Genomic DNA, 21,425 nt, shown 5'->3' with positions numbered 1-21,425 from the left:
CCAAGCTTTTGGGATCCATAGCTATCCTGGATGAACTTTTCTTTAAAGAAGAATGTTTGGCAGGTACTGGCAAGATCACAAGTTTTTGGTTTCCTCTTCTTCAGGTACTTGCATTTTGGATTAGCTCGATTATGGACCTAACTCTAAAGGATTCCCTGCCGTGCTATTTCCTCCCCTGCTCCAGTCTTATATCTGCTAGTGCCTCATGTGGCCTTCCATGCTTCATTTATTTTCAGTTATTCAGTATTTTTTATTAATTCAATTGATCAATAAAAAATAATATTATAAATATACTATTAGATTAATCTTATTGGTAGAATAAAATAGAATATATTAAGAAAAGTTTAGGAAAATTTATAAATTATAAAAACAAGATTAATCAAAGTGAATAACAACCATTAGATGGTAGAATATCTCAAAATATTTAAGAACATTTTAGATATAACTATAATTATAATTAAAAAAGCTCTAAATTTATTTATTAAAGAGAGTTGTTGGATTTACACTAGATGTGATGCAAATGTTCATCAATCTAGACTTCCTAGAAAATTAAATAAACTCATAAACACTTCAATTCCACTTTTTAAATACCCTTAATTGATTGAAAATAAATATTTTAATTTGGAATTTTATCTTTTTAATTGTTTACTATTTTCCATTTATTTGATCATTTGAATTTCAAAAGGTGATAAAAATAAAACATATTATTTTATTGAAAAATTTATTTTAATTTATATATTTATTTAGTTTTTAACTCAAAGGTAACTATATAGATGTTCTTTTAACAATGGCATTGTTGAGTGAAATTTATGATTTTAGCATAAATTATTTAAATAATATAAACTCTATAATATTATAAATACATAGATATATAATTTTCTTATTCCAACCTTGATTAAATTATTGGTTAAACTGCTATTTATATTTATAATTAAAAAATAACTATATTTTTTTATAAAAATGCTAGTTGAAAAAATAATTAGCCACACATAATCTATATCTTTTGTTACAAAACTTTGTTTACTGTATTTACTTAATTATAGTATTTTACTTAAGTTATTAAAAATATAAATGTGTAAAAATAAAAAAAAATTATCTCATATGAATTTTATCATTTAAATTTTATACTTTTATTTTTTTTTCTTATTAAAAATCCTCTTAAACATTATTTTATAAAACATAAACTATATGTGTAATATTTCAAACAAGTACAAGAGATTTATATTATTGAATAAAAATTATAAATAATTATATAAATTTTAAGGAAAAAAATTATTGAATATAATTTTCTTAACACAATTTATTTGTATAGAGAGAAACTTGTATATTTGTCAATTTCTAGATAAACATATTAAATTGAACATAATTTATACTTTTAACGTATGAGATATAGAAAAAAAATAGAAAATTTACTAGGTAATTAGTAAAACTACCTTATGTAAATTTTGACAAAATTAACTACTTATATCTGAAAAGAAATTATTATCCAAGAAAAAACAAAAACGAAAAACCAAAAAATTTCTAATTGATTAGAACCCATCTTATTTATTTGTTTTAATTGATAGAAAAAAACTCTCACAGTGCTGTAACTTAAAAGTCGACCCAGAAATGCCACAATAGTTTATTGAGGACCTTGATGACCTTGGGTAGGGAATATAATCCCAGCTTCCGTATCCACTTGATTCAGCAAGCTGGAGCAGCGTTGCATGACGGGCCCTCTGTTGGAGGGATCCTGCCGATTCAGACCAAGTGCAACCAGTATCTTGCGCTCTAGCTCCGTGTCTGAAAAGCTCTTTACAACCAAAAACAGCCGCAAACAGGCACGCTTGCTTACACTCTGCGTCCGGCTTCTCCGAGAACGTTGAATGCAGTGCGTTCCCAACGTTGTCCAGAATAGCAGACGTTGTCATCGACGATTCTACGCACACAATCGCCGCAATAGCATCTGCTCTGGTAACCTGTCGCCGGTACATAAGCTTCGCATGCGCTGCAACACCGTTATCGCATCCTTCATCATCCCTGATCAACTTGGTATTTACCTTGTGCGAGCCTTATCAGGCTTTCCAACATCCTTATGGTCGTCCTTGCTAGCAACAAAATCATAGCCTGAGCATGCTCCTTCTGAAGATGAAGGTAACAGCACCTGCATTCTGAGCGCCTGCTCTCCGCTGGAGCTGATAGTAACTGATGATGATCTTCTCGGCTTCGGCCGTAAGAACAGGACGAATGTGGTCCCTCACATAAAGAATGTACCTGCTAATGAATTTGTTTCAGCAGACCAACAGGAAATGTATTACCTCCTCAGCATTGCCAGTGTCCAAAAACCCGTGAGATTGCTGACACAGTTCACCGATTTTTGCTTCATATGCTGTGGACACGGATTACTCACGGCCTAGGCTAAAGAAAAACAATCTAAGGGCCACAAACCTCGGATAAAATGTGAGAAGAGACAATGGTGTCCCACTCTGGGTTTTTAGTATCAAGAAGCACCAAAACGATGTCAAAACGACTCAAGAGTGGCCCAGACAAGGTGGTGTTCACGGAAAGAGCTGAAAATGGATTGTCCATAAGCGTTAGTTTCATGGTCTAGAGAAAAACATACGCTGCAGAGGGTCATATTGGCCCTTAGGATTGGTTACACCGAAAACAGTCGTCCTTGTGTTAAGCGTTGTCACGAGCCCAGCCTATATGCAACTCATTAACACTTCTTCGATGGAAATAATCACTCTCTGACCTTTGCAACACTGAGTGTCTGTTGTTCCATAGCTTCATGAATTGTGGCTCTGTCTGCTTCTCGAATGCTGCTGATTGAAATTTCGGCACTCGTAAATACGCACGCCAAGATCAAACCTGTCAAATTCGTCAATGCAACATAGTCCACCGTCCGCTAAAACCAGTGCCCCAGCTTCGAGCATCCATTCTCCTGTTTGAGAAACGTGAGTATCACATTGCTCTTAGCAAGAAAAATCACCTCCATCTTTAACTGCTGTTACCGTAAGCCCTGCACTGGTGCTTCCTAGACCGGTTGTCACAACCGAGCGATGACTCAATCTAGCTGCATATTTTAGAAACTGAGACTTCCCAGTGCCTAAAATATTAGAAGACTGTAAGCAGAAAAAAGAAACTCATGAACTCAACGTACCCGGGTCTCCAACAAGAAGCAAGTGTGATTCTCCTCGTATACGAGTTCCAGAAGAATCTACACGCTGAACTCCACCAACCAACGTCAAGGCAACTGCCGAAGACGAACATTTACAAAGTTTTCTTCGTAAGTAAGAATGCACATAGATACCCGCTAGCTTTACGGTGAAGAGCCCATACACCTGAGGACATATGCTCTGTAGTATGGCATTTCTTCCTACAAAAACCAAAGTAATGAGGAAGTCGCTGGAAGATATTCAAACCTTTGAATGGCGCTCTCTCGAATTCCTTCCAGAATTGCTCAAATTGGTGGATAACATCTTCAGGTACGTCGACTGCCGCCTTCAAGTCATTTGCTTTCCTGCCAGCAATAAGCTCTAAGAAGGTTAGAGGTAGCAAAAGCAGCTTCGTACCGCACATAGTGGACCCTGAGCATTATTTCAATATCGCAACGGGCATCTTTACAGCTTCGCCGCCATCGGGAGAAAAGTTCCCCAGTTGCAACAACGTCATCTGCATGAAAAACTTAATATGATGGTATATGACTGTGTCCATACCTCCGGCCTGGACAGTGTCTACGAGATCATCCTGTAAAATAGCAACAATAGACCGTGGAACAGAGCCGACACCAAGCGTTTGCAGATTCTCTTGCATTTTGATCTCCTGATAGTCATGGGAAACTTTCGAGTCCTCTATGCAACGGAAGGTTGAACCAGTACATGGCTTTGTTCTCTGTGACTTACATGTAAGCGATTATGAATCGAAGGTCTGACCATTCACCTGAGAGGGGCACCTTCGTGGCAGCTCAACGCCGCTGCCAGTTTCCAGCTCCGGGAACAACTTAAAACTGAAAACAACAAGATCATAAGTCACGGCCCGCTAGAAGGTCGACAAAAACCTGTGCTTGCACTTTGTGCACTCGTACTCGCGCTCTCCCTCGAGAATCTTGACGCCACCTGAACGGATTATTGTTCCTTTCAGAGTTACAAGTTTTCCAAGATGCTTCACTCTGATGCGTCCAATGCTTGGATTTACTTCTGTGGAAAAACAAAGTTAGATTTCTCCAGTAGCAATCAGCTTTAGAGATCTTGCAGTACCTGGACGTTCCAAAGCGGAACCCTGTACCACCAAGCGTACATGAACGCGCTTCATCACTTTGTTGCCTTTGTCCAGTTTTTGCTGCAAAGTGGAAGCTGTTAGCCGTGTGATCGCTGAGTGTCTGTCACAGGCTTTACCAATACTGCTAATGCTGCTGCGTCGAATAGAGGCAAAACCTTTCCTGGTTGAAAGTAGAGCTCATGAGAAAGCTTGGGATGGGCTTCCAGAAGTTCCGCAAAGCTGAGTAACAAAGGGGAAAAAAATGAGAATGGGCTCAAACACGATGTCGCAAACCACTGAACTCGACATGGACTGAGTAGTGCTTGGATTCGTCCTCGAGGAGCAAGATCCTCTCCAGCTCCGACAAGTGATTCTCCTCTAGGAAGCTTTCAAACGCCTCCACATAATCGGCGTCGTGGATGACCGGCTCCTGCTCGCCCCCATTTCCCATCGAAATCGATCGATATTCTACCTTAGGGAGCGATAGAAGGTCAGCTCGCGCTCGCACCGATCGCCAAGGGCTCTCCCGCCAAGACGAACCAAAAATTGCGAACTTTAGGGTTCTTGAGTGGAGCGCGCTACCCTAGGCTAGACGGCAGGGAGAGATTCCACGGCCTGCTCGGTATGTTAATAATCTTCCAAGCGGCAAGACGACGATCAATCATCAATTCCGTCTGTGAATCCTCGCTCTGGAAGTCCAGCCGCCTCGATGGCAGATTTGCGATTCGATCGTCATCGAGCTCGGCCGCCGCTAGCAACATCGATGCCGCCACCGCTAGCAGCAGCGGCGGCGGTAAGCAGGGGTCCAAAGTCAGGAAGAAAGCGGAGATTTTCTCGAGCGATCTCGGAAAGAAGCCCAAGATCCATCTCAAGCCAAGCCTTTTGTCCAAGAAATCTGGCCAGGAGGCCCCAGCGGCAGTGGCAAGGAAGAAGAAATCTCCGGAATTCTCCACGGCCGTCCAGGTGGAGCTAGAGAGCGCGGCGGCGGCTTCCAGAGCTCTCCCAGTGGAGATCGAAGTAAAGCCATTCTCCTCCAAAGAAGAGCCATCGCCATACGACTCGGAGGATTTGCAGCAGCACCTCCGCCTGGAGCTCCCGGAGGCCGTGATCTCGGCGGAGGCCCTGTTCCTGGCCAGGAGCGTCGACCTCAAGTCCCTGGCGGCGCTGGAGCCGCCGTCGCTGGGCGTGGTGCTGCCGTGCCGCAACCACGTCGTGATCAAGCTCCACGACGCCGACTCCATGGCCCGCGAGGACTACTCGCCCATGCCCGGCTGCCTGAGCAACAACAAGGTGGCGGTGGTGTTCCAGTACGGCTCGGTGGTGCTCTTCAACTTCCACGACCTCTCGCCCGACACCAATCCCATCCTCGCCGCGGTGAAGCGCCACAGCCGCGAGTTCGTGGGCGATCCCCGGAAGGACAACTACCGGGTGGTGGTGATCCCGGGGCTGGACCGCTGGAGCCAGGGGGGCTCGGACAAGATCATGGTGAAGAAGCTGGACATGGACGGCGTCCGGATCATCTCGCTGGTGCTGGGGCAGAGCATCGCGCTGGATCACTACACGCGCAGCATCGACGAGATGCTCAACACATTCGGCGAGCTCAACCGGCATATGGAGCTCACGGGGACGTTCAACATGCAGCGCAAGGCGCTGTTCAAGCTGGTGGCGGCGGCCAACGCGGCGCTGGCGGACGCCATCCTCCGCCTGGGGCTGCTGGAGCGGTCGGACGCGGCGTGGCAGAGCGCGCGGTACGATCGCATCTGGGAGCACATGAGGGGCGACTTCGAGCTGGACGACCGCTTCGAGAGCCTCGAGTTTAAGATCGGGATCATCCAGCACAACGTCAAGTTCTTCCTGGACATCCTCCAGAACCGCAAGTCGGACACGCTCGAGTGGATCATCATCTTCCTCATCGCCGGGGAGATTTGTGTGGGCGTCTACGACATTTTGAACGGGGCAGGAGCGATCTAGAGCTTTTTTTTGGAAAGAAAAATAAAAACCCATCGGACGTTCGTTTCGTTCTGGAATATGCCCTCTCAGACTTTCAAGGCTAAGAGAGCTACCCACGATAGAATTGCCAGCTCAGGTCCCATAGTCTAGTGGTTACGACATTGGACTTTGAATCCAAGAGCCCGAGTTCGAATCTCGGTGGGACCTTAATTTCATAAGCTTTTTAAAAACTTAATTTCCATTAAGCAAAATGCCTTTTCTAATCCCTTTTTGCATTCATGCTTTTTGTTACCCCTTTAAAGTTTACACTCGGGGTTATCGATCACAGTTATGTTCGACTCCAAGTCCACAAAGGCATTCCAGAATTGGCGATTACATCTGGTCCGGAATCTCCATTGTTGCCGCAGGACGCATTCGTCCGAGCACAGCACCGCTTCTGAACTGATTTCATTGACAAGAGGGTATATATTCTCGAGAAATCTACTCGATCTTCACTGGACTGCTAATAATGGATAGTAAATTTTATTATTTTTATATTTGATTTTTACTTTTTTACTAATGTTGGATAAGAATTTAAATTTTCTTAATTTGAAGCCCACAAGTAGCAGTGTCAAGAAGTTCAAAACGTTTCTCATGCCTAACTTAAAGTAGCTTTACATTGATCAGTGTGGATTCCCATCATCGAGTTTGATGCTTGCCCAAGCACTTCATTCTCCATGGCAGGAAGATGAGGGCAAGCAGGACATTTACAGTTTACTTCGAATGCCAGAGCAGATTTGATCGTGATAAGAGATATGCCCTTGCAGGGATCCTGAGAATGCGAGGATTCCATGTCAGCGCAAGAATATTCATATCATGATTCAGATAGATAGTTTTTACCAGGTAGAGACTAAAATTTTGACACACATATAGTTACCAGATTGACATATAGCTCATCAAATGAAGGCTATAGGGTTCTTGCGCAGTCGAATCCTAATGCAATCAATCGCCTGTTTCCTAACATAAAGAGTGTATTAGTGGACAGCCAAGCCATGGAGGCGAGACATATGATGGTCTCACACCATGGAACCGGAGGCTACTCACTAGCTACCAAACGGGATGCCACAGATAGTAGAGCTGAGCCTTTGGCTGAAACCACAAATCCCACGCAAGATGAGACTCTGCCCAACTTGCTTCGAGCCAGTGGACGTCGAACATATGATCAACGATTGCTTCATGTACGCCAATCTTTGCCATGCTCCGGTTCCGTGGGGCGCTGATCTCCATGTCATCCTCACACACAAATGGTGGCAATTTTCTGATGAGATGGAGCTCAGCCACCAGAAGGTGATAGAAGAACTAATGCTCGCCAACACAACCCACCGGCTGCTACCCCACATAAGGGAGGGACCAAGAGTGATAAGGAAATCAATTTTCACACATTGTGGTCTTGTTGCAATGTTACTAATAATCATAATATAAGCATTTCAAACAACATTTGAAGCAAGTCCACTCCATTAAGATTGTATATATTTGTATTAATCATTCTTCATGATCAATAGTATGGAGCAAACATCTCTTCAGCTTTCTGAACAAACTTGTTCTTGGAAGTGATGGATTTGTGCTTAGCAATGTTATGGCTGAAACTAGCTGTCAGTTTGCAATCACCACATTGGGTAGAATCAAACATGCATTCAGCACCACAAACTGCAATCTTCTTAGTTTTGGGTGTGAGTTGATTTATAATACTGTCCCTTGGTTTAAATTTTCGCATATTGAATTCTACAAGCCAGTCAATGAAAATCAATGTAACGTCAGGGGTCAAGTCAACAAGTAATACCTCCAGAAATGCCATTCGTGTTACTTTCATGTATTGCATATCGACGACAATCAGACCATGCAAAAAGTTTAATACGGTAGACCTGAAACAAGAAGTTCAATAAAAAGAAAAATCCCTTGGAAGCTATTTTACTAACCTTGAAGTAGGGGTGCTCTATATCAGGATACCTAAGCACTCCTATCTCAAGCATGGTTTTCTCATGGTATTCATGCTGGTAGAATAAATTTATAATGTTCTCAATGTTTGTACCCGTATGAGCAACAATTCTACCCATAATGTTGATGTCAATGCGTGTGGAGTTGAGGATATCAGCATCTGCGATCAGTCCTGTGAACCAACTCTTGACCTGTAGACACGAAGATATAAATACTTATGAAACTCGAACATAGAACATTTACCTCGTTCATCACAGTTTGCCTAGGTGATCCATCAGTGTTGAGCCAGTAAGTGTCATCCTTTGTATATTTAGTAGCTCTTGTAGTAGGATCATCAAACGGCTCAAGCACAGGGTTTTGCAGGAAGAGTGATTGAACTTTATCCCATGTACGTTCATCATGTGATAGCTTGCCAAGTTGCACATGAACTCCTGCTATCATGACCTTTAGATGGTCATCCATGAATTTGACTTCATCCGTGCTGAGTGTCCCATATGCAGGAGCCAATCCGATGTTAAGATAATCCTGGACATTCGAGTCGACAATGTTGACCTGGCATATATGACCATTAGTCAAATGCTAACTAAAACTGAATGCATCACCTTGCTGAAGTCAAAATGCTGGATGATATCGCCAATTGGGCTTAACCCACCAAAGATACTAGCAATTGTAGGGATCAGCTGAAGTTGGGCATTTGCGCTCAAGATAAAGCTTATAACTGCAAGAAGAACTGGGATGAGCTTACCCATGATCTTTTGCCAAATTATATCCAGCAACCTAAGTATTTATAAGACAAGCATACCTTAGTGGTAGTACTATTAGTAGTGACTCAAATTGTTCAAATTCTCCAACAACCTGAATGGACAAAATAATTATTCCCAACATAGAGCTACAGTAATGGTATAACTTTAATGGACAAAATAGTTATTCCCAACATAGAGCCACACTAATAGTGGTTCTTGTGAAAATGAAGAAAGTCAAGGAAGATTACCAAGAAAATATTCTAAATTCATAGAGCAAAATTACTCCGTTTTGGTGTGTCCCTCCGGGCTGACAGTCACCTGAAGCGCTAAGAAATGCATCACCCCTTTCTCGTCAACCCACGCGATAACCCCGTCAGATCAGTTGTTTTATTTATTTACTGGCTTCATTAAGAAATCTAAACAACTGCAGTTTGGGAGAAGGCACCAGCTGCAACCACCGCATAACACAATAACATGTTGTCATATATGAAGTCACTAATCATAAAGTTTCTTAAATTGTCCATTAAAAATTAAGTTGAACAAAAACAATCAAACAATATTTCCAGAATTTATAGTAAAATTTATTTCATTTGTTAAGAGTTTATGCATATTATACAGAGTTTTCAAATTGTGAACATGGATTTGGCTTCATTAGCAGCCTTTGCCTGAATTTCCTTCTTCATCCCAGATATGACGCTTGTTCTCGGTTTAAACTCACGGTAGTAAAACTCTGCGCAACATAAACAACTCAATAGAGCCAAAGAGAATGAATAAACTACATGGTTACCTCCAGTAATGCCATTAGTTGCCTTCTCCACGCCTAAGACGAGCGTGCTATCAGCCCAAACAGTCAGCTGTAGATGGTACAACTATATCACAAAATGAAAGAAAAAGCGTTAATGATAATGTTGTGTCAAGTTTCCTGCTAACCTTAAAGAGCTTATCTATGGAGTCTGGATATCTCAGCACTCCAATATCAACCATGGTCTTTTCATGATACTGGTGCTTGTAGATTGTTAAGAACTTCGGAACTTCAGAGCCTGCATATGCCACAATCTGAGGGAGAGCATCAGATTGAATCCTGGTGGAGGCAAGGACGTCATTGTCCTGGATAAGTTTCTCAAAGAACCATGTCTTCAGCTGTTCAAAGGGAAGAACAATTATATATTACAATTCATATGAGACAAGGATTGAACTGTTCTTTACCTCCTGGAAAACTTCAGGTCGCAGAGATTTATCAAACTGTAAGTAGTTTGTGTCGTCTCTTATATACTTGTCAGACCTTCTGATTCCTGCATCTACTGCCTCAAGGAACGGATTCTGCGACATGACCGACTCTACTTTGCTCCATGTACGTGCTGTGCCATCCAACTTCGAAATCACCCTGTTTGTTCCAGCAATAGCGATTAACAGATTAGTGTCCAGACTCTTGATGGTTTCTGCATTCAGATCGCCAAAAGCTGGAGCTAAGCCAACGGATAGGGAGTCTTGACCAGAAGAATCAGTCTGCAAAGGTTAAATTCAGTAAAAGACTTGGATCTAAACGACAACCTGGGCGAAATTAAACTTCGACACAATATCTCCAATTTGATCAAAGGAACCGAAGATACTTTTGATGGTCGGAGCAGTCGCTTGAGCATTCACACAAAGGATAGCAGTAAGCAAAATAAAAAACGAGGACATTGCAACTGCCTTCATCTTGCAAACCGCACTCATTCTCAACAAACTTGCATCAGTTAAATACACATGTCCAATTTGCTAAGGGATATCGTTCAAATCCCCCTGGTGGTACCGCCACTTGCGAGCATATTAACACTTTCTAAGTGCGGAATTTTAAACGATAACCAAATCATTCACCCAACAGCAACACAAGGAATGGAAACATCACATCAAAGTTTGAGAATCTGAAGAACAATAACAATCACCAGAAGAAAGAAAATACTTTCACAATGCACTCGGTTTCAGCATTTTTACAAAGTCGCAGGAAATGCTGGTTCAGCTGGACCTTTTTCTTTCCTTGAAGTGAGTGCTCTGTAACTTTGGATACACCCCCGAACGAATATAAAACATAACACCCGAGGACTGAACTATCCTTTCATCGGAATCAACACGCTAAATGGCAGCAAAACAGTGGCAAGCACCGTGACCAAGTGACCAACGAGTGAGTGCCTGTAAAATTTGCAGCTTACCCGGTGCAAAACTCGCAATGTACAAGGTCTGCTGGAGCATATTCTGTAAGGAAGTGGACATATTTGGCCAGTAGGGAGTGGCGTCCTCAGCCAAAGCTGTTGATTCAGGACTTGTATACTCTGGACTATTGATCTTATACTGTTTCGGTTGTGTGGTTTTGTGTCATGGTTTCTGGTGGATCTTATTTTCTTATGAGTTCGCCCTCGATCAATATCTAGTGAAAAAAAAGAGCGCGTGATCCGTTCACTCTTATTTTTCTATGAATTCGCCCTCGATTAATATCTAGCGAAAAAAAAAAGAGCGCGTGATCCCTTCACTGGCGAGAGCTGGAGCTGTAGCGATGCTCGGTTACCCGCCTGACGCGATGTGCCCCGCATTATCAGCCACGTCATCACCCCCCTCCGAGGATAACACCATGCTGACTCCCACCTTGAAGCGGGCGCGCTCATATCAACAAGTCTCTCGCAAGGCTTTATATATCACGATAAAGCAATGAAGCTTGGGCATGTGGGATAGGGCACTCTAGTTAGGGCCGCAGTATATTCTTTGTTCGAGTATAACATAAAGAAAAAGGAGTGCTTGTCAGGAATGGGATTCGAACCCATGCCCTTGCGGACTAGTACCTGAAACTAGCGCCTTAGACCAACTCGGCCATCCTGACCACGTTGTGAAAACAAGAAAAGCCCTCTACTCATACTGATAACTCTCAAATCGCAAAGCAGGGTTCTTTTTAGGGCTTATACACCCTCCAGTGAGAGAGAGATCCACCAATTCGATAGATCGATTCCGTGGCGTGGTGCGCAGGCGAAACAAGGTATGTTGTCTGGCAGGCAGTCGCTGCTGCGATCAGCGGCGCCGCTGTGGCGCTGCGCCACCAGCAGCGGCGGCATCCGGCGGCGATGCTACGCCGAGGAGGCGAAAAAAGACACGCCCACCAACAAGGCAGTGGAGGCATTCAAAGAAATGTGGTCTAAGGTGGCTCCCAACCTCGACTTCCCCAAGACGCCCCACGAATCTATGGCGTCGCGGCCCCCTGTGCCCCCAGCCATCCCCGAAAAGCTCACCGTGAACTTCGTCTTGCCTTCCGAGGTAGCCATGAACGCCGAGAAGGTACAAAAAGAATTTTTTCCTCTCTTTTTGTGCTGCTTCCTTCGCATGCGAGTATCTTGCTTGAGCTCCATTCCATGGCTTCTTCCAGATTTTAAGCTTTTCTCCTTACTTTTGCTTTCGTTTGTAGTTGTAAGCTCGTCCAGTTCCTGGATGCTTTGCTTGGATGCTTTCGCTAGCTTTCTCTTTCGAGCTCGGTGCTAACTTTTCTTGGTGTAGTGAGAGCTTTTATCCAAGTTTTCAAATCTTTGACTTGGTTTTCTCAGGTGGATATGGTGATCCTGCCAGCGACGAGCGGTCTCATGGGTGTGCTGCCCGGTCACGTCCCCACCATAGCCGAGCTCAAGCCGGGCGTTCTGTCCGTCCACGATGGCGGCCAGGTAAAGACGCAGTACTTCCTCAGCAGCGGCTTTGCCTTTGTCCACGCGAACTCGGTCACCGATATCGTCGTCGTCGAGGCTGCGCCGCTCGACCGGTTTGATCCCGACGAAGTAAGGAAGAACCTCGCGGATTACAACCAAAAGCTGAGCTCCGCCACCACGGACCTTGACAAGGCTCAGGCACAGATTGGAGTGGACGTTTTCGGATCGCTGGCTTTCGCGCTGGGCGTCACGGCTTGAGGAGAGCTCTTGGTTACCGCTGGTGCCGGGTTTTGGTGGTGGATGATGATGATCAACGAACGAGAGATCGTGGTGACAAACTTGATGGTTGAGGACATTTCCTTCGCTTCTTCTATTTTCTTGAGCTTGAATAAGAAAGCTCGCAGGACCTTTTTGTTGCTGGCTTGTGTAACAGAACACAACAAAACGATTTCCTCCCTTGAGTGAGACACTGTTTGATGATAAAGTTGAGGTCACTGAATCTCTTACCTTTTGCTCACTGTTTCTCCTCAGCCTCCTCCTCGAACACCTCGGGCTCTTCTTCCTCTTCCTCTTTCGTTTGTTTCTGCTCCTCGTCCTCGGGTGGTAAAACCAGCTGCCTCAAATTGTATTTCGCGAGCTCTTTGTATCCACTCAGGACTCCAATGCCGCAAGTCGTCTGGCAAAAGCAGTTTCTTATCAACCTTAGCCGCTGCAAAGAACCGGTTGAATTACCTTCGCGACTTGGACGATGATCGTCTTTTGCGGCGCTTTGAGGTCCACCGAGTGAGGCTTTGGGACGAGCTGAGCCACGGCGTCGATCAAAGTCATCCTGTCAAGCCCTGTGTTTGCCCGGGCTTCGTAAACCACTGCAAACTAGAACGGCTCCAAAGCTCAGATGCAAGCCAAAAGAAAAAGCCACTTTTACCTTGGTCCCTTCGGCAGCTTCTGCTGGGAAGTGCTTGAGAATCAGCGGCTGGGCAGCGATCTTCACTTCCTCGGCGGATGCGTAGCATGTCACTTCCATCGGTAGCAGCTTCATGCAAAACCTGTCGACGAGCAGCATTAAAATGAAGCTAGCATAGCGCAGGAGAGGAGGAACCTTGTCCTGGATTTCTTAGTGCTGGCTACCATGCGAACGATTGACTCGGCAAGTTCCACGGGGCCGATCGACGCTTTCACCATCTCGATGAAAACCACGCCATTACACCCCGTCTCAGAACTTACAAACCGCGCCTGTATCTTCCAGTCATCCTCGGAGGAAAGAAGAACAAAAAAAAAAGGATCGCTTACATTCTTCTTGTCTCGGAGCTCGACGATCTCCTCCTTCAAAAGCTCGTCAAAGTTCTTCTCAGACGCATCGCTAGACTTCGCGGCAGCTTGCTCGCCCTCGGCATTTTCGTCTTCCGCGACGCTGATGACACCACCAAGATCCTCGAAATACTGCGATCGATCGATCAAGGAGAGAATTTCGTCCCAAAACCATGGCCTACCCGCTCAAGCAGATTGATGCATTCCCGGGAACACTGGCGCTCCCTCCCTCCATCGCAGGTGATGAGGAAGCCCTGGCGCCCAATGGGGATAGAAGCGCCGCCGCGCTTGCGCTTGGATCCCTAAAATCACGCGAAATTTCCATCGGGGAAGGAGAAATCTATCCACGCAAACTCACGTATGCCATGTACTTCGAACGGCGCCTCTTGTCCTCCGCCATAGCTCGTTCTAGGGCGTTTATTCAGCCCTAGTCATAGTTTTTAAACAGTCAGTTCTAGTCAACGGTCAGCTCTAAGCACTTTTTTAAAGGGTCAGCTCTAGTCTAGACCCGTATTTTCTACGGTCAGCCACGACAAATGCCATGGCGAAACACCCTTTTAAAAAACCCTGTCGGGTCAGCCCTAGTCCTAGACAACGGTCAGCTTTCTAATATTTTTCTACGGTCAACTGGCAATGAAATGCAAAAAGTTTGTTCTTAAGAGACGGCCACTTTGCTATCCATGGAAGCCAAGTCGGCGGCGATTCGATCGAGCTGGCCCTTGACAGTGAGATCGATGACGAGCGATGCGCCGGGGCCATACTTGACCTTGAACCCCGCGATCACGGATGGATCCACCTCGTTCTTGATCTTGACGTTCTTGGCCTTGGAGAGGCTCCGGATCTTCTTGGCGATCTCCGCGAGTTGCGAGTTGTCGATCTTCACCGCGGACGTGACCACCGCGATCTCGGTGTCGGTCAGCCTGTAGTAGCTCGTCTCGAACGCCTGGAAGATCTTTTTGGCGATGCCCACCCGGCGCTTGTCCACCAGCACGAACAGGAGATTGGTGGTGTAGGCGTGGAGCTTCTCCTCCTTGGCGATGGCCTTGATCACCGATTTCTTGCGCTCCACGTCCGCCACCGGGTTGGCCAGGAACTTGGCCACCTTGGGGTTGTCAAAGTACTTGCCCAGCTTCTCGGTGTCGCCATAGATGGTGTCGAGCACATTCTTGGACTGGGCTAGGTTCGCCAGCGCCGACGCGTAGGATTCCTCCACGCCCATCACCACCACCGCGCGGCTGCCGGCTCGATTGCTGCTGGATCTTAGCTCCGGGGCCCTGGCGGCCAGCGCGTTCCAGGAGATCCGCGAGGTGCTAGACAGCGCCACTGCTCGGACGCGAGAGGAATTGGCGATGCCCGCGCGGTGCGCCGCCGCTGTGGCCACTGCTGAGGATGACGATAGCTCCATTGCTGATCGAGATCGATCGAGGTATCGATCCAGGAGAGAATCTCTATTCAATCGATCTATCTATCTATCCACTGGTACCTCCTCTTCTTCTTCCTTGGCCCCCGTTTGCTCGGGATTGGAGTTTCTCGTTCGATTGGATGTGGCATGGACGAACCAGATGACACTGTTGTCCGGCCACTCGATTCCTGCCACGTGTCGCTCTCTATCCTGCCCAGCCCAAGAACCCCAGACGTCGTCCTCTGTCCTCGGCTCGCTACCTCGTCACCGCATTCTTGTCTCGCGCGCTTGAGCCCTAATGCGAGATAAACCGTGGATGTGCCGTCCACGTGTTCACAGATTAGATATTTCTCAAAAGCGAGGCATCTTGTGCATATTCGCTCTACGGAACGTGTCTAGCGTACGCACTTTGGCGGGGAGATCTTTGTTTAGGTTGCTACCTAGGGCCGAGAGAGCGGAGGCGCGCTACCGACGAGCAATCGATCGACCGGAAAGATCGAATCGATCGATTGCGTGCTGCGCTAGTTCTGGATTGCGTGCTCGAGTGGAGAATGTTGCGTCTATGAGGTTCTTGTTTAGCGCCAGCGATGATTTCTTCGAGTGAACGGTAGCGTTAGGTGAAAGACTCGTGCTCTAGATCTTCCATGCTCGGGGCTGTCGATATTTCGGCGATGACACCGCGAATCGGGGCGAATTGCTGCCCCTCCCAAGCGTCCGCGATAGAATGTAAGGACTTCTCCCAAGCGGCAACATTTTCTAGATTAGTCCATTGCAAGCTCAAGAGCAGGCGATGGATTCGAAGGCGAGTGTCTTGTTCTCTAAAGAGAGGAGAAGACAGCCACGAGAGTAGCTCGGAGACGACGACGAAATCCTCGCAGAGATCTGGGTTTTGGAACGAGACGGAGATTGGGAAACTGGTTGGGCCATTGATTCATGTTCTCAATGGTTCTGCCAAGCCCGAGGCCGAAAGTTCGTTGCCGCCAACCCCGAGGCAGGTCGATGATTTTCCTGGGAAGATCGTCCAGGTGCTGAGTGGAACGTCATCGCCATGGTCGCCATCTCAAGTATCTCAGTTCAAGAAAACACTGCGGTGGGCCGAAAATGAGTCTCTCAAGGTGAGTTGTTCTACTTGGAAGGTTTCCCCGTTCTTAGATCTTCTATTGGATCTTGCAGTTCGCTCGTAAAATCGGGAAAGGGATGTTCGTGGTGGCAGCGACAGGAGCCATTCTAGCTACTGGATTACAGCTTTCAGGTGTGTCATTCTTGCTATCATTCTTGAGTTTTAGCTTTGTTTTTGAAGATGGTGATCCAAGACTCGAAAGCTGGCTATGGTTCAGCTGGCTCGCTGGCCTAGTTATTGGAAGTATGATAGGCTCAAAACACGTACTAGAGAGCAACGCGAAGCCGGGGCCTCTTAACATTGTGATCACTGGAAGGTTTCTTCGTTGAGTGTTTTTTTCTGAAGATTTTTTGTAACTCTGGAAAACGTGCAGTACCCGTGGTCTCGGAAAAGCACTGGCTCGAGAATTTCTAAGAGCTGGAGACAACGTCATCGTTGCTTCCCGCAGGTTGGTGTTTGAGTTTGTTAAGGATGAACTTACTAGTTTATCTTCGACAGTCATTCGTCCGTTGCCTCCACGGTGGAAGAGCTGACCCAAGAGCTTGAAGAGTCGAGCAGGAACACTTCGACAGCTTTAAGTTGGCCCGAAGAGAATCACACAAAAATGTCCGGGAAAGTTGTGGGAACAACCTGCAACGTGTCGAACAGCGACGAAGTGAAAGCTTTAGCTGAAGTCGCAATGGAAAAGTTTGGAAGCATTGATATCTGGGTGAAGTATCTCGAGACATTTTATTACAAAGCATTCGACTGACCAAGCTTTTGTTCGAGCAGATTAACAACGCCGGTGTCAACAAGGGGTTTAAACCACTGACAGATTTTGACGACGAAGAGATCGAACAGGTTCGCTCGTAATTTACGTCTGGTTTGAAGCAGCTGACAGATGACGTTCCAGATTGTTTCAACAAATCTCGTTGGATCAATGATTTGCACTCGTGAAGCAATCCGCGTGATGAAAAAGCAACCAAAGAAGGGTCATATATTCAACATGGATGGCGCTGGCTCGAATGGTGCAGGCACTCCATTAACAGCAGTGTAAGTAGTGATCTGTCTCAATGGAGGTTTTCATATGTTTCATACAATATTGTAGATACGGAGCGAGCAAAAGTGGGCTTCGACAGCTTCACGAGTCCCTGCGAAAGGAATGCAGGGGCTCTCGCGTTGGGATTCACACCGCATCTCCTGGCATGGTTCTTACAGACCTCCTACTAAGGTACTCTAAATTCTCTCTTAAAAGGTTCAAATTCCAAATCGTTGTTTCAGTGGAGCATCTCTTCACAACAAGAAGATGTTCAACATCATCTGCGAGCAGCCGGAAACCGTTGCTCGCGACCTCGTCCCCAAGATGCGGCGCGTGAAAGGAACAGGAAAGGCCATCGAGTACCTCACTCCACCGAGAATCATTCTCGCCATCATCACGGCGTGGTTGCATCGCGGTCGCTGGTTCGATGAAGAGGTCCGTATAAAGACTCAAAGTTACACTCTCTCGTCGCGAGCCTGACTAGAGTTTTTTCTTTGCCATCCAGGGAAGAGCAGTGTATGCGGCCGAAGCCGATCGCTTGAGAGTGTGGGCGGAGGAACGGCAGCGCTCCAATTTCGCTTCGGCTATGGAGACCGTTCCTAGCGGCACTTGGGTCTCACTCTTCTCTTCCTCAGTCATCTGTGCATACATTATTCTCGCCAACGCCGACAGCAATCTCCCTGGGACGTAAAGAGCTCGTTCGTGTAAGCTTCTTTTATAGAAATAGAATAGCTATGATAGGTTCATTGGTTTATCTCGAGAAGGATTTGCAAACTTTGCAGTGGCAGCTCCCACCAAGGACTGCTGGCAAGTCTTCACTGTCGATCGCCTCCAGTAAGCTCTCGCTGCCATCGCCCCTGTGGATGCTGATCTTCTTCCTCGTCTTTTCGTCCATGAAGGGCCCCAGGAGCTGCCAGACGATCTTGAAAGACACTGGAGCATTCACGATGATCACTTGTCCCAGGTACTCCGGGTAGTACTGGGAGAAGACGTGAGCAAAATGGGAGAGGATCTTTCTCACTCGAGAATTGGTGAAGGTGGAGATCCCCTGCCAAGACCATGGATCGATCGAATAATTGGAAGGAAGAAAAGAAGTTCTTGAGCAGTGTGACTTACAACGTTTTTGAGATCGATCACGATTGTCACACGGCCGACGTGATGGCCGGCGTCCCTGGAGCAAGCCGGGAGCTTGTTCTGGTGGAGATCCTCGAGAACCCATAGCCCACGCCGGATCAGGCGCTCCTCGCTCGTCACCTCGAACAAAGCTTCCACATTCAATCTTAGAAAACCAAACCAAACAATTAGATTCCCATGCCCAGGGGAAAAGAAGCTGGATCCATCCATGGATCCAAACGCTGGACGACCGCATACCTCGAGAAGAGCTGGATGTTGACAGGGCGGCCTCGCTTGTCAGTCTTGTGCCATGCTTGAGGCCACGCCTCAATCACGCGCTCCAGCTCCGGGTACGAGAAATCCTGAGAAATTCCTCCAGCGATCTCGCAAAACCTATCAAAAATTTTCTTACCTCCAGCACCGAATCCACCGATTGCTCCTTGTGCCACCGGACGAATTCCTCGTACATGGCTGCCGCCTTGGGCACGTCGAGCATCCTTGCACGGAGAAATCGCAGCAGGAGCTCGTCATTGTCGCGGCCGGGGGGGCAATGCAATCCCTTCCTTTCGACACAGATCCGGAATTCTCCCAATGATGCCGCCTCCGGTCCTGAGACAGCGCTGTCGTCAAACATTGGATCCAAGGAGAATCTCCTGCAAGCATATTATTCTCATCAGGTAGGTTTGTAACATTACATTGATTGGGCCTTTTAAGAACTAACCTCTGGAACTCTTCCCTCCTCTTTCCTCTTGCGGCGAGAGGAGATTTCACCATCCTCTTGCTCTAGATCCCGTTTTAATATGTTCTTCGCTCCACCATCATTGTTGGAACACTCTCCTGCGGAAGGGACCATTTGATCGATACCACCGCCTTTGATTCTCGCCATCGGCATTCTAGTGTTTCCATCCATAGATTTCCTGCTGGTGCTTGCAGCTCCATAATCTTCTTCTTCCTCCTCTTGGCTACAAAGATTTAAATCAAGGCAAGCACCACCCTTACCTGAAACCGGTGCTGTAGCACTCTTTTTCCACATCTCATCAAGCGCTTGTTGTTGCCTGTAATACGCAGCCGCTACTTCTACTATTGGCCTTGGATAGTTTGATCCCAGCTCGACACCAGCTGCTCTCAAAATAGTTGAGGGAGCATCCCATGGGTGGTGAATCCAATCTATAGGAACTCTTGATAATTCGGGTAGCCATTTCCGAACGTACTCTCCCTTGGGATCCAACTTGTATCCTTCTTCCTGATTTGGATCAAATATAAAACCTGAGATGTTTATAAGAGAAAAACTATACTTACCTGCGGATTTTCCCATCGATCAAGCTCATGGCCGTCTGGCAAGCCTCCGGAAATGTACTGCCAGCCAAGAACATCATTTTCCACATCCGCATCAAGCAATGTCTCCCAGAAGTACTTCATTCCCCAAGTCCATGGAACCTGGAGAAATTTAACCAGAAAGCTCGAGACCACAACTCGGATTTTGCAATGCAGCCAGCCAGTAGCCCACAGTTGCCTCATCCCTGCATCTACCAAAGGATATCCGGTTCGCCCCTGCCTCCAGCTCTTGAAATATCCCTCGTCGGCCCTCCATGGAAAGTGTTTGAGGTTTGCCAAGAGAGATCTCTTGTGAGTAAACGGGAAATTGAAGCTCAAGTACCTTGAGTATTCTCGTAACCCAAGAGCTCGAAGAAACATGTTCATGCTTTCAAAGTCCACGGCTTCTTTGGATCGAAACTGCTGCATCCGAATAGAATAGAAAATCTTGCGAATGCTGATCTCGCCAAAGTGAAGATGCGGCGACAACTGTGAAGTTGTGACACTGTCAATCTGCTTGCGACGGATAGAATATTGCAAAATCGGCCCTGAGAGAAAATCTGTGAAAGCTTTGTCTCCTGCACACCAGCCAGGAGTCCAGCTTCTGGCCAGCAGCGCGTTGCTGCTCTTTTCAGCCTCATTTTCTAGGCCGAGTTGATCGATAGAGCAGCTCTGACAAAGATATCCTGCAAAATCCAGGTAAAAACTACCAGTTCCAGCAAAACAAAATATCGAATCTTGGAATATTAATGGTTACCCGGAAGCGATAGCAGTTGTCTGGGAGGCAAGAGGGGGGCTTCAGGGTCCCGCATGCTCAAACTCTTGCTCCAAAAAGCTTGAAATGTTGTGAAGGCTTGCCCCTGATCATCATAAATCTCCCAGGGCTCATAAAGCAAATCTCCCCGAAAGGTTGTGACAGAGATTCCATGGTCTGCCAGGCCTTGCTTCACTCTGTGATCGCGGATCAAGGACACAGGATCTGAAACATCGTGTAGCCAATAGGTGGAATGAATGAAAGAAAAAAGCAAAGCAAAGCAAAGCAAAGAAAAGATGATCACGTACCGTACAAGTGATTGTAAAAGACTTGCGAGGCACCAGTGTCATGGGCGATTTGCAGCAGTGCGTCGAGCGTCCCAGCGACGCGCTTCACAAGTAGCGGGGCTCCTAAGCGCTCCAGCGAAGAACTCAGCTGGATCAAGCTTTGCTTGAGCCACCAACGCGACATTCTCCCGGGCTGGAACTGGCCCTCCTCCTCCGGGCACCAGATAAACACCGGCACAACGATGGATCCCTTCCTCGCCGCTGCTGCTACAAGCGCTGGATTGTCGTCCAGCCTCAGATCCCTGCGAAACCACACCAAAATCGTGCATGCGCCCGGCGGTGATGCTCCGGATTCTCCTTCCACGCCCGCGGATGCTCCGCCCTCCATGGATTCGTGATCTAGCAGCTGGCTAGCCCTCCAGATCGTGGATCATAGATCGAGAGGAGGAGAAGTGCGACAGATCTAACCGAATCGATGCCTTTCCAGTCGCTAGCAGGGATGGGAATAGAGAGAATCCCAAATTCCAGAGCAAATCCCTGTGAC

The 21,425-nt window shown here is 46.6% G+C and overlaps 8 protein-coding genes and 2 non-coding genes across 15 annotated transcripts; 4 read left to right on the top strand and 6 right to left on the bottom strand.

Annotated features, from left to right (window-relative positions):
* Positions 1-1,531: 1,531 nt before the first annotated feature.
* On the bottom strand, positions 1,532-4,780 carry LOC9654731 (probable DNA helicase MCM9). Of its 2 annotated transcripts, XM_024668933.1 has the most exons (20): positions 4,542-4,780; positions 4,377-4,479; positions 4,239-4,320; positions 4,040-4,178; positions 3,922-3,988; positions 3,699-3,873; positions 3,555-3,654; positions 3,405-3,502; positions 3,293-3,358; positions 3,143-3,235; positions 2,972-3,088; positions 2,851-2,923; positions 2,735-2,801; positions 2,603-2,684; positions 2,428-2,549; positions 2,298-2,368; positions 2,144-2,253; positions 2,040-2,087; positions 1,835-1,987; positions 1,540-1,782 (listed from the first exon to the last, which is right to left on the bottom strand). In XM_024668933.1, exons 1-20 carry the CDS (start codon positions 4,688-4,690, stop codon positions 1,622-1,624), a joined length of 2,076 nt encoding a protein of 691 aa, XP_024524701.1. In that variant the 5' UTR covers positions 4,691-4,780; the 3' UTR covers positions 1,540-1,621. The 2 variants fall into 2 exon arrangements, with proteins under 2 accessions (XP_024524700.1, XP_024524701.1); XM_024668932.1 differs by having other exon boundaries at positions 1,532-1,987.
* Positions 4,781-4,863: 83 nt separating this feature from the next.
* On the top strand, positions 4,864-6,210 carry LOC9654730. Its single transcript, XM_002964520.2, has one exon. It carries the CDS (start codon positions 4,864-4,866, stop codon positions 6,208-6,210), a length of 1,347 nt encoding a protein of 448 aa, XP_002964566.2.
* Positions 6,211-6,324: 114 nt separating this feature from the next.
* Positions 6,325-6,396, top strand: TRNAQ-UUG. Its single transcript has one exon. It is a non-coding gene; the product is annotated as a tRNA-Gln (tRNA).
* Positions 6,397-11,676: 5,280 nt separating this feature from the next.
* On the bottom strand, positions 11,677-11,757 carry TRNAL-CAG. The gene has a single exon. It is a non-coding gene; the product is annotated as a tRNA-Leu (tRNA).
* Positions 11,758-11,784: 27 nt separating this feature from the next.
* On the top strand, positions 11,785-13,077 carry LOC9653961 (ATP synthase subunit delta', mitochondrial). Its single transcript, XM_002964519.2, has 2 exons — positions 11,785-12,206; positions 12,470-13,077. Exons 1-2 carry the CDS (start codon positions 11,913-11,915, stop codon positions 12,821-12,823), a joined length of 648 nt encoding a protein of 215 aa, XP_002964565.1. The 5' UTR covers positions 11,785-11,912; the 3' UTR covers positions 12,824-13,077.
* LOC9653960 (THUMP domain-containing protein 1) lies at positions 12,873-14,291 on the bottom strand. Its single transcript, XM_024668934.1, has 8 exons — positions 14,232-14,291; positions 14,056-14,175; positions 13,856-14,005; positions 13,665-13,798; positions 13,491-13,611; positions 13,298-13,438; positions 13,073-13,241; positions 12,873-12,982 (listed from the first exon to the last, which is right to left on the bottom strand). The coding sequence occupies exons 1-7, from the start codon at positions 14,271-14,273 to the stop codon at positions 13,080-13,082; spliced, it is 870 nt and encodes a 289-aa protein (XP_024524702.1). The 5' UTR covers positions 14,274-14,291; the 3' UTR covers positions 12,873-12,982; positions 13,073-13,079.
* Positions 14,292-14,501: 210 nt separating this feature from the next.
* On the bottom strand, positions 14,502-15,452 carry LOC9654729 (ATP synthase subunit delta, chloroplastic). Its single transcript, XM_002964130.2, has one exon. It carries the CDS (start codon positions 15,276-15,278, stop codon positions 14,529-14,531), a length of 750 nt encoding a protein of 249 aa, XP_002964176.1. The 5' UTR covers positions 15,279-15,452; the 3' UTR covers positions 14,502-14,528.
* A 227-nt stretch (positions 15,453-15,679) lies between these two features.
* LOC9653959 (probable chlorophyll(ide) b reductase NYC1, chloroplastic) lies at positions 15,680-18,377 on the top strand. Of its 5 annotated transcripts, none has more exons than XR_002991705.1 (12): positions 15,680-16,390; positions 16,449-16,527; positions 16,576-16,711; positions 16,769-16,843; positions 16,894-17,104; positions 17,167-17,235; positions 17,288-17,427; positions 17,483-17,605; positions 17,656-17,848; positions 17,919-18,117; positions 18,196-18,247; positions 18,313-18,377. XR_002991705.1 is itself a non-coding variant. In XM_024669326.1 (11 exons), exons 1-10 carry the CDS (start codon positions 15,920-15,922, stop codon positions 18,102-18,104), a joined length of 1,683 nt encoding a protein of 560 aa, XP_024525094.1. In that variant the 5' UTR covers positions 15,680-15,919; the 3' UTR covers positions 18,105-18,117; positions 18,178-18,286. The 5 variants fall into 5 exon arrangements, 3 of the variants coding, with proteins under 3 accessions (XP_024525094.1, XP_024525095.1, XP_002964564.2); XR_002991704.1 differs by having other exon boundaries at positions 18,178-18,247; positions 18,313-18,358; XM_024669326.1 differs by lacking the exon at positions 18,313-18,377 and having other exon boundaries at positions 18,178-18,286.
* On the bottom strand, positions 18,105-19,229 carry LOC9653958 (SEC14 cytosolic factor). Its single transcript, XM_002964129.2, has 4 exons — positions 18,939-19,229; positions 18,785-18,888; positions 18,530-18,692; positions 18,105-18,461 (listed from the first exon to the last, which is right to left on the bottom strand). The coding sequence occupies exons 1-4, from the start codon at positions 19,158-19,160 to the stop codon at positions 18,165-18,167; spliced, it is 786 nt and encodes a 261-aa protein (XP_002964175.2). The 5' UTR covers positions 19,161-19,229; the 3' UTR covers positions 18,105-18,164.
* On the bottom strand, positions 19,070-21,319 carry LOC9654728 (cryptochrome-1). The gene is made up of 5 exons (XM_002964128.2): positions 20,903-21,319; positions 20,598-20,819; positions 19,826-20,526; positions 19,248-19,769; positions 19,070-19,179 (listed from the first exon to the last, which is right to left on the bottom strand). Exons 1-5 carry the CDS (start codon positions 21,267-21,269, stop codon positions 19,153-19,155), a joined length of 1,839 nt encoding a protein of 612 aa, XP_002964174.2. The 5' UTR covers positions 21,270-21,319; the 3' UTR covers positions 19,070-19,152.
* Between the last annotated feature and the right edge of the window lie 106 nt (positions 21,320-21,425).

This window comes from Selaginella moellendorffii, unplaced genomic scaffold, assembly GCF_000143415.4.
Source record: "Selaginella moellendorffii unplaced genomic scaffold, v1.0 SELMOscaffold_4, whole genome shotgun sequence".
NCBI lineage: Eukaryota > Viridiplantae > Streptophyta > Lycopodiopsida > Selaginellales > Selaginellaceae > Selaginella > Selaginella moellendorffii.
This window is presented reverse-complemented; position numbering and strand designations above follow the sequence as displayed.